The 11107-nt window shown below is 58.7% G+C and overlaps 1 protein-coding gene across 5 annotated transcripts in view; it reads right to left on the bottom strand.

Annotated features, from left to right (window-relative positions):
- The window catches only part of NRP2 (neuropilin 2), a 138806-nt gene extending 130877 nt beyond the window's left edge, over positions 1-7929 (bottom strand). For 2 of the 5 annotated variants that reach the window (XM_016227234.3, XM_029069931.2), the window contains exon 1: positions 7356-7928. In XM_016227234.3, the coding sequence (XP_016082720.1) occupies positions 7356-7428 (73 nt within the window). In that variant the 5' untranslated portion in view covers positions 7429-7928. Of the gene's footprint in view, positions 1-7355 lie in introns of all 5 variants that reach the window. The other 3 variants (XM_007666680.3, XM_029069932.2, XM_007666678.4) reach the window with 2 other exon arrangements.
- Between the last annotated feature and the right edge of the window lie 3178 nt (positions 7930-11107).

The raw sequence follows: 11107 nt of genomic DNA on the forward strand, positions 1-11107 counted from the left end.
CAAAGCTCCATCTCTTTATTTTCCAAGGTGGCGTCATGGAGTGCCAGGTGGCTTCATAGCAGAAGGACCATTGGATAAGATCTTAAAAAGAAAACAGAAGTGCACAAAAAAGTCCCTCCATGCTGCCTGGGCATTAATAAGTCTACGTAGCTTATTCTGTAACAAGTAAGGGCCTGTCCCCTACACCTCCCTCCTCCTTGCAACGTTCTCCAGTGCCTCCAGGTGCCAAGCGGCTGCCGCTCTCCAGCCCATAGGCCCGGGCACGGAGTGCCCGTGGGTGTGGGTGGGAGTTCGGGGAACACAGCCCCCTTGCCCATTTACAATAGGGATCCAGAAGGTTTACTCCCACCGCTGGCAGAGGTTGTGGCAGGGCCGAGGGTGCTGGGGAAACTCGGATGCGCCCGGCGGAAGCTCAGGAGACTTTCCCCGCCTCTCATTTTCCTTTCTGTGTTTGTGAATTCCTCGAGCTGTCGGTGCTGGCACCAGAGCCCGTTCTCTCATTTTAGCACGTCCGCCGGCCCAGCCCGAAGGCAAGACGTGAGCCATCCCTGCAGTGGGGTCGGGGACTGCCCTGGCCTGGGAGATCACAAAACTCATTCATTCATTCAATAGTATTTTTTGAGCGCTTACTATGTGCAGAGCTCTGTACTAAATGCTTGGAATGTACAATTTGGCAACAGATAGAGACAATCCCTGCCCAATAACGGTCTCACAGTCTAAACGGGACAGACAGCAAAACAAGACAGAACAAAACAAAACAACAGCATCAAGATAAATAGAATCATGGAGATATACACCTCATTAACAAAATAAATAGGGTAATAAATAATATATATAAATATGCACAGTGCTGAGGGGAAGGAGGAAGCGGAGAGGGCGGGGGGGGAGGGGAGGAGGAGCAGAGGGAAAGGGGGGGGGCCTCAGTCTGGGAAGGCCTCCTGGAGGGGGTGAGCTCTCAGTAGGGCTTTGAAGAGGGGAAGAGTTAGTCTGGCAGACGTTAGGAGGGAGGGCATTCCAGGACAGCGGTAGGACGTGGGCCAGGGGTCGACGGTGGGACAGGCGCGAACTGGGGACCGTGAGGAGGTGAGCGGCAGAGGAGTGGAGTGTACGGGGTGGGCAGTAGAAAGAGAGAAGGGAGGTGAGGTAGCAGGGGGCAAGGAGATGGAGAGCTCTGAAGCCAAATCCCCAGACTTGAGATTCTTGCCGGGTCCCCGAGGCCCGGCCCCCGATGACTGTCTTGGAGAGAAGCCGCTGCTGGGCCAGACCCCTGGCCCTGGGGCCATGGTGAGCCAGGGACTGACCAGAGCGCTCTGGGGGAAGCGGCAAGGTGTAGCGGATAGAGCACGGACCTGGGAGTCGGAAGGTCGTGGGTTCCAATACTGGCCCTGCCACTTGCCTGTTGTGTGACCTTTGTTAAGTCACTTCACTTCTCTGGGCCTCGGTGACCTCATCTGTAAAATGAGGGTAAAGACTGTGAGCCCCAGGTGGGACTGGGACTGTGTCCAGCCTGATTTGCTTGTATCCACCCCAGTGCTTAGTACAGTGCCTGGCACACAGTAAGCACTTGACAAATACCATCATCATCATCACCTGGGGCCGGCCGGCAGGGACCTGCCCGCAAGGCCGTTGGTGATCTGAATCGCCAACCTGGAACCAAGTCCTCTAGGACATCTGGTGGTCTCAAGAGAAGAGGTAAGAATTGATAAAAAATGGTCGGGAAGGGGCGGGGCAAGGGAAGGAAGAGAGAGCAGATGGAAGGGAGAGGGAATTGGATAATCGTGGTCCTTGTTAAGAGTTTACTATCAGCCACACACTGAGAGGATTGAGGGAAGAGGGAAGGGGGTGGCGAGAAGAGGACAGGGGAAGGGAGAATGCAAGAGGCACAAAGAAGGGGAGGAGGCAAACAGTCAATCAGCCAAAGACATGTGCAGAGCACTGTACTAAGCACTAGGGAGAGAAGCATAGCGTAAGTAGCCAAAGTCCCTGCCCCCAAGGAGTTTAGTCTCAATCATTAATGTTCACTGAGCCCTGACTGCAGAGCACTGTACTAAACACTTGCACTGGACTTCCTGCTCTCAAGTTTTCAATCTGAGGAGACTTACTAAAATAAACCACAGATCAGAGAAAGTAATGGAATACGAGGCACACACACAACTGCTGTGGAGGTGTAAGAGGGCAGCGTGATCTAGCGGAAAGACTCCAGGCCTGGGGGTCAGAGGAAGTGAGTTCTTTCTAATCCTGGCTCGGCCACTTGTCTGCTGTGTGACCCTAAGTGCCTCATTTAACTGCTCTGTGCGTTGGTTTCCTCATTTGTAAAATGGAGACTGAATACTTGTTCACCCTCTTCCTTAGACTGGGAGCCCTACGTGGGGCAGGAACTGTGTCTGACACGATTACCTTGTGTCCACCCCAGTGCTTGGCACATAGTAAATACTATTGAATGAATGAATTAATTAATTAACAAAAGCCACAGTGATCATTTTAAGGGCAGTGATTAAAAAGACACAATAATAATAATTGATAACTGTGGTATTCATTAGGTTTCTCCTTCAGGTCAAGCATTCATTCATTCATTCAATAGTATTTATTGAGCGCTTACTATGTGCAGAGCACTGTACTAAGCGCTTGGAATGTACAATTCGGCAACAGATAGAGACAATCCCTGCCCACCGTACTAATCGCTGCGGTAGAAACAAGATTCGAGTCCCACATGGGGGGCTCACGGCCCAAGCAAGAGGGAGAACGGGTTGTACTGAATTGTACTTTCCAAGCACTCAGTACACCGCTCTGTACACAGTCAGCGCTCAATAAATACGATTGAATGGATGAACAGGTATTTATTCATACAATAAATACGATTGTATGAACGAACAGGTATTGAACCCCCGTTTTGCAGACGAGGGGACCGAGGCCCAGGAAACCGAGGCCCGGTGACTTGCCCACGGCCACACAGCAGGCAAGCGGCAGAGCCGGCATTAGAACCCAGGTCCTCTGACTCCCAGGCCCGGGCTCTCTCCACGAGGCCAGGCTGCTTCTCCAAAAGTAGATTGACCTAGTACGAGCTGGGGTGGAATGGGAGAGGGGACAGGTAGGTGGATGAGAGCCATTCGAGTCTCCCGGATTCTCCGGGAAGGCCGGGAAAGGCTAGCCGGGGCTCGCCCGGTAATGAGCCCTTCAGGAGGAAGTACCCTTAACTCCCCGGTAGCCCCTAGGAGAGATGGATCGGGATCCTCCGGATCGATCTCGTGCCCAAGAACTGGCGGGGACCTCGGGATGGTCAGACCAAGGGCGGCGGTGGGGGGCACCCCCTTAATAATAATAAAGATGGTGTTTGTGAAGCGCTTACTCTGTGCCAAGCACTGTTCTAAGCGCCGGAGCACCGCCCGGCTTCGCCTCTATTAGCACGCGCTGGCATTAAAAAGAAATCAATCCGTTCAAATGAAACATTAGCCCTCAATTTATCGCTCGGGCGAAAAAGCAGGAGCGGAAAGAGCGGGAGTCGGCGGAGGGGAGTCAGGGTGGGCAAGGCTCATTTGCGATCGAGATGGCACCTCTCGGAGAAGAGGGCGGAGCGGAGACGGGGCGAGCTTCGCGCCGGGGAGGGTCCTGCCTCCGCCCCCACGATGGTACTTGTTGAGCGCTTATTCTGGGCCCAGCACCGTGCTGACCACCGGGGTGGACACGAGGTGAGCGGGTGCGTCCCACGTGGGGCTCACAGTCTTCACCCCCCATTTTACAGACGAGGTCAACTGAGGCCCACAGAAGTGAAGCGCCTTGCCCAAGGCCACACAGCGGACAGTCTGGGCGGTCCCCGGCTGGGAGGCCGGGGAGGGGGCTGGGGGCTGGCTGGTGGTCACCCAAATCTGCAAGACGAAAGGGGGGGGGGTATGTGGGGGGGGGGGGGGGGCGACTCCTCCGGGCCTGTGCCCGGCGCTCTGCTCTTAGGCCAATCCTTTTGCCCGCAGCACGGCACGAGAAGCAGCCTGGCGCAGGGGCTGGAGCACGGGCCTGGGAGTCGGGTCCTGAGTTCGAATCCCAGCTCCACCTGTCTGCTGGGCGACCTTGGGCAAGTCACTTCTCCGGACCTCAGTTCCCTCACCTGTAGAATGGGGATCGAAGCCGTGAGCCCCACGGGGGACACGGACTGCGTCCCACCCGATTTGCTTGTCTCCACCCCGGCGCTCAGTACACTGCCCGGCACCTAGGAAGCGCTTAACAAATACCATCGTCACTATTATTATTATTTAGGGGTCGCCCTAATCCGCCTCTGCCGCGAGGCCCCCCGTCTCGACGCCGCGTGTGGGGGCTCCGCTGCGGGGATGGGGGCGGGGGTGGGGGAGGGAGAAGGCGCCCCGCACGTTAACGCCAAGTGGCGGCCGCTGGTGCCGGCGCTTTAGTCACCTGTTGGCGGTGGGATCCGGCCAGAAAACCGGGCTGGGGGTGAGAGGCCCCCATCCCCGCCCCCGGGGGGGGGGTCTACCTGGCTCACCGTCTCCTCCTTTCTTTCATTCATTCATTCATTCATTCATTCCATCGTACGTACTGAGCGCTTACGGTGTGCAGAGCCCTGTACTAAGCGCTGGGAAAGTACACTTCGGCACCAGATAGAGACCATCCCTGCCCAACAACGGGCTCTCTCCTTCCCGCCCCGAGGGCTTCGGGCCCGCGGATGGGGTGCCAGATTTGCGCATAGCGCAGTGCGGGGCGCAGTGCGGGGCGCAGTGCGGGGCGCAGCGCAGGGGTGAGGGGGTGGTCCCGGACTCCGGGGACCCGCCCGGCAGCCCCGAAACCCGCATCTCGGCCCGTTTTCCTTCCTCCTTTGGGCAGACCCTCCTGTCGTTTGGGCCCCGTCGCCTTTCCTTCCCGCTTCGGCCTCGGCGTCCCGGGCACCAGTTTCCCCGCCGACCCCCCGGACAGCCCGACAACGCCGCCGCCGCCGCCCGGCTGACCGCCAGGCTGGCGGCAGGGAGGAAAGCCCCGGGACCCCGGCTGCCCGCCGCCCAGTCTGCCCACCGGGCCCAGGCCACCTGTGCCCACCGCCCAGTCGGTCCTCCGGGTCCCCGCTGCCTCTGCCCCCCGCCCAGTCTGCCCACCGGGCACCGGCCGCCTGTGCCCCCCGCCCAGTCTGCCCACCGGGCACCGGCCGCCTGTGCCCCCCGCCCAGTCTGCCCACCGGGCACCGGTTGCCTCTGCCCACTGGCCAGCCCGCCCGGCCTTGGGCGCGCCGGTGCCTGCCTTTGGAAAGGGAAGGGGGAGACGGGGTGGGGTGGGGGGCACGGAAACCGACACCGGACCACAAGCCTCTGTGTGTGTGTGTGTGTGTGTGTCCTCTGGCGGTGTCAGACGCTGTAAACGACACACACACACACACACACACACACACAGAGGAACGGCAGGCGGGTGAAAACGGTTGGAAAGACGTCCCTTTTCTTCTCAAGCCCACTCCCCCTAACGCACCCAGAGAAACCCGGAGGCTGTCGTGTCTGTGCGGGTGTGCCTATGCGTGTCTCTATGTGTGCGTCTCCGCGAGTGTGTCCCCTGCCAGGTCACACGCGACAATGTGGGCATGAATGCGTAATGTGCCTTAGACCCCCACCACGCACAAACCCAGCGAGTGAATTCCATATACATTCATCATTTATGAAACCTCCAGATCCGAGGGAGATGATTTAATTCCTCTCCGCGCTGGCCCCTCGGGAAAAAAATAAAGGGGGGGGGGGGGCGGGTGGCCGGAGAGGGATGAGGAGGAGAGGGAGCCCGCAGGTCCCCAGCAATCTCCGGCCCTCTGTTGGCCTCACTCGTGTCCCGGGTGCGAATCCCGGGCGGAGCGAGGACGCGCTCTATCCCCAGCCCTCTTCCCGAGGCTCCCTTTCCTCTCCTGCCGGTGTCCGGGAAGGAGATGGAGACCGGGATCTCCGCATTCCCGGAGCCCCTCCCGGGGCCGGTCCTTGGCCGCCGAGGAGGGCCGCCCTGCGGGGCGGCGGTGGGCGAGGGCTGGAGAAAGGGTCTGCCAAGGGGCATCTCCCCCTTCCCTCCTCGCCCACCGGGTCCTCTGCCCTCCCCGGGCCCCGGGACCGGACGGGGCGATGCGGGGCGGCTCGGGGACCACCCTGCCGCCTCTCCCGGGGAAGGACTCCCCGACGTCCACTTCGTTCTCGGAAGAAATCAGCGGGTCCCTGTCCTAATCCCGTTCTCTCCCTCCCTTCCCTGGCCCCTCTGAACACCACCCCTCTCCGCCGCCACCCTCAAACCCACTCCTAGAATCGGCGGGGACCTCCAACCGGACCGTGGCCCCTTCGCTTTGCTTTGCTTTTCTGGGCGCAGGCAGGCCGCCCGCATTCCCTTTGGGCAACCGGGCGGGAGGGGATGCCATTAAGAAAAGTTTCTCAGGCCACTTCACGAGAGCAGGAGACCCTTGAGGCTTAGACTGTTTAATCTAAAGACTGCGAGGCCCGTCACTGGGCAGGGATGGTCTCTATCTGTTGCTGAATGGTACATTCCAAGCGCTCAGTACAGTGCTCCGCACATAGTAAGCGCTCTACAAACACTATTGAATGAAGTGCATCCTCGTTATTTTCCCACCCAACGTGGGCGCGCACGCACATACATACACACAGATAGATACACACAGACACACACACACATAGATACACACGGACACACACACATATATATATACACACAGACACATATATATATATGTATATATATATACAGACACACAGAGACACACACGAGCTTTGCAGTTGCCGAGGAAAACCGGGCACGTAGACACTTAACCAGGCCCCGGTTTTCAGCACCGCACGCCAGATCGCTCCATCTACCTTAGCCATATGATCTTCCCTGCCTAATCCTAAGAGGAGCGACGGCTGAAAAACGAAAAACTACATTCCCTCCTTCCCAAACCTTTCAGATAACATTGCCAAATTAATCGGAGACAAATGATTTATGTTTTTCTGGCTGGATTTGAAGAAACTCAGGGGAGATGTGTTCTACTTCAAGACACGAGGGGGAAAGCAATCCCCAAAACTGTAATGCGAAGTCTTTGTAGTATTTTTAAACCTTTGATTTATTCCATATGCGACATCTGAACATAGCCAAAGACTGACTCTGTTTCAAAACACACACTCACACACGCATTCTACCGCTGCTAGCCGAAAAAAAGTTAGATGTGAAAAGACGGGAGTGGAGAGGTGAGGTGAGGATCCGGATTCATAGTAGGAGTGAGAGTGGGAGCCTGGGTCTCCGCCGTGAACATCTCACACAGACACGCAGATACACAAACACGCGCACCGGCGACCGTTTTTAAAAGGAAAGGCGAAAAGATGCCGAGAAAACAACTTTCGGGGTCTTACCTGCTTGTCCTATCACTTCGGATCCTGATAAGCACAGAGCTAAAAAACCCCAGACAAGAGGAAGCGTATCCATTTTTAGGAAGGGGGCTTCTTCCAGAGTTGGATTTGTAGGATTTCCTGGGTAAGTCACTTTCTGCGCCTTTTTTTTTTCTCCCCCCCCCCGCCCCCCTTTTGATTTTTTCTCTGCGAATGTTCCTAATCGTCCTTTTTTTCTTTCTTTCTCTCGGGTCTTGACTTCACGTCTTCACCCTCAGCCTCGTTTATAAACCCACCTCAGAACAGCTCCCGGATTCGGAAGAGCGGGGGGGGGGAAAAAAAAAGGAGCGGGGGAAGAGGAAATCGGCTTCCCTTCTTCGGAAAAGAAGAAGAAAAAAAGAAAGCAGCAACCCCAAACGTGTGTGTTCTCTGCAGTTCCTTAAAGTGTCATTTCCTTCATCCCGACGTGGCGGGCATTTCCCGAAAGGCGAGGGTGGGGAAAGGACGAGAGGAGGATGGCGGGCTCGCCTCTGGCATGACACGAGCCCCCGGCCGAGGCGGGGGAGTCGGGGGCGCCGATGGGGGCGGCGCCGATGGGGGCAGCGCCGCCGGGGGCAGCGCCCGGGCTCCCGCTCGCCCACAGACCCCGGGCCGGGCCCCGCACCGACCCGCGGCCCTCCGGAGGGACGGAGCCGGGGGGCCCGGCGGCGGTGGGGGAGGCGCTCCCTCCGCCCCGCTGCCCTCCCGCGGGCTCCGCGGCGGGGCCGCGAAGGGGGAAAGCGGGGTGCCACCCCGGGGCGGTGCCACCCTCCCGCTCGGCGGGCCCCGGGCGAGGGCGGAGGGCTTCCCGCTGCGGCCCAAGGGTGGGAACGGGGAGGCTGCGGCTGCCGCAGCGGCTCGGGCCGCAGGGTGGGAGAGAGGGGGGCTGTCGCTGGCCCTGGGCCGGGTCGGGTCGGGCCGGTCCTTCTGTGGGGCGGCGGGCGGCCGGGGCCGCTGCTGGGGCCGGGGCTGGGGCTGGGGCCGGGGCCGGGGCTGGGGCGGTGCGCGCCGGCTGCGGGCTCCCCTTGCCGTGCGGCCGGCTCGGCCGCTGCCAGCCTTTTGAGGCAGAGCGGCATGTGTCGGGGAGGTGGGAGGCAGAGCGGGGGGCTGGATGACAGCCCGGCCCCGGGGCCCGCCCCTTCTGGAGCCACCCTTAAAGGGACAGAAACCCAAAGCCCAAAGCCCAAAGCCCAAAGCCCAAAGCCCAAAGCCCGCCCCGCCCCGCCCCGCCCCGCCCGCCGCGCACCCACGGCCCCCGCGGGGAGACCCCGGGGCGGCGGCGGCGGCGGCAGCAGGGGCACGGGCAACCCCAGGGGTGTCGCCAAGCGCTCGGTACAGCGCTCTGCACAGAGTAAGCGCTCAGTAAATACTATTGAATGAACGGTAGGGGCAGTGGCAGGGGCAGGGGCATTGGCAGGGGTAGGAGCAGGGCAGCAGGGGCAGGAGCAGGGCAGGGCCATTGCCAAGCGCTCAGGACGGTGCTCTGCACAAAGTAAGCGCTCACTCAATACGGCTGAATGAATGAATGAATGAATGGTGGGGGCAGGGGCAGGGGCATTGGCAGGGGTAGGAGCAGGGCAGCAGGGGCAGGAGCAGGGCAGGGCCATCGCCAAGCGCTCAGTACGGTGCTCTGCACAAAGTAAGCGCTCACTAAATACGGCTGAATGAGTGAATGAATGAATGGTGGGGGCAGGGGCAGGGGCATTGGCAGGGGTAGGAGCAGGGCAGCAGGGGCAGGAGCAGGGCAGGGCCATTGCCAAGCGCTCAGGACGGTGCTCTGCACAAAGTAAGCGCTCACTCAATACGGCTGAATGAATGAATGAATGGTGGGGGCAGGGGCATTGGCAGGGGTAGGAGCAGGGCAGCAGGGGCAGGAGCAGGGCAGCAGGGGCAGGAGCAGGGCAGGGCCATCGCCAAGCGCTCAGTACGGTGCTCTGCACAAAGTAAGCGCTCACTAAATACGGCTGAATGAGTGAATGAATGAACGGTAGGGGCAGGGGCAGCGGCATTGGCAGCGGGAGGGCCAGGGGTACTGGTAGCGACAGGGGCAGCGGCAGGAGCAGGGCAGCGACAGGGGCAGCGGTGGGAGCGGCGGTGACCGCGGCGGCACCTTCTCCCCACCGCAAAAATCGAAATCAATCGGTCTCCCACCCAGACACTCTCTCCCACCTCCTCTCTCCCCCCACCGGCCAGGAGCGAAGCCGAGACCCCCGAGATCCGGCTCGGACACGGTGTCCTCCTCACCCCGGACCCTTCCCGCCTGCAGTTGATGATGGATGATGCTGACGGTGATGGTATCTGTTAAGCGCTTACTATGGGCCGGGCGCTGTTCTGAGAGCCGGAGTGGAGACAAGCAAATCTGGTCGGACGCAGTCCCCGCCCCGCCCTGTCCCTGTCTCCATTCCCATTTTACAGAGGAGGGAACTGAGGCCCAGAGAATAAACAATAATAATAATAATGTTGGTATTTGTTAAGCGCTTACTCTGTGCAGAGCACTGTTCTAAGCGCTGGGGTATACAAGGTAATCAGGTTGTCCCACATGAGGCTCACAAACTTCATCCCCATTTTACAGATGAGGTAACTGAGGCACAGAGAAGTTAAGTGACTTGCCCACAGCCACACAGCTGACAAGTGGCAGAGCTGGGATGGTGACTTGCCCAAGGTCACAAAGCCGACGAGTGGCGGAGTCGGGATTAGAACCCATGACCGTCTGACTCCCGGGCCCGGGCTCTAGCCACAACGCCACGCTGCTTCTCCGACTCCTTCTCCCCACGGCCCTCATCCATCCGTCAGTCGGTCAGTCCGTTGTATTGACGGAGCGCTCACCGTGTCCTTACCGTTTGCCTGGGAGAGTGCAGATAAATATAAATGCGTGAATAATGAACATCCATCACCCCGCTCCCATCTCCCACCCGCACCTCCAGCCGGGGTGGGGGGACAAGGCTGGGGCGGCGGGGAAGCTCCGTTCTCTTCCGATTCAAAACGAATGCCCAACTCGTCCCTCCATCCCTCCGTCTCTTCCTCTTTCATACACACCGATATACACACGCGCACGCTTCGGACAGGATACGGAGTCCAGAGATGATCTCAGGAGAGCGGACACAGGAAAAGGGCCCTGCCCGTTTCTCGCAGGCGAGAGGGCCCGTGTTGCGAGGCTGAGACAGGCACGACTCTTTGCCAGCGCTGTACCGACACCAGATCCCACCCAGTTTTGACTAGTCGGATCCTTGGAATGCCTTGAACGTATTCCTCACCTTTTCCTACGGGAATCCCTTCCCAACTCTCCTTCTCCCCTCTCATTCTCCCACCGCTTTCCATCCTAAAATGATCAAGGGGGAAATATTTCTTTTGAAAAAAAGGACATACCTGCAGGCATTCTTTCTTGGCATACTCCGCAACTCCCGTACTCTACTTTTTGCTCATGTTGTTCTCGAGATAATGTGGTCACAAATGCTCTCAGAAACCAAACAGTATTATGCCAACTATTTTAAAACCCTGTCGTGAAAACCGTTTAGAGGGAGCCACGAGCTAACAGTTTTAGGAACACTTGTACTTTTGTTTTCTAGAACGGTTGTGTGGCTTCCATACTGCCTTGCCTCACTGAGCACCTATTACCGCATTATCATACAGGCCGTAGCAGGAAGAGCCAAGATAATATCGCACAAAACATAATTGCGCAAACTCTACAGGGCCGGAATGATGCACCTTCCTGTAGCTGAGTTTCTCCTGTACCTCGG

This window comes from Ornithorhynchus anatinus, chromosome 7 (assembly GCF_004115215.2).
Source record: "Ornithorhynchus anatinus isolate Pmale09 chromosome 7, mOrnAna1.pri.v4, whole genome shotgun sequence".
Classification (NCBI taxonomy): Eukaryota; Metazoa; Chordata; class Mammalia; order Monotremata; family Ornithorhynchidae; genus Ornithorhynchus; species Ornithorhynchus anatinus.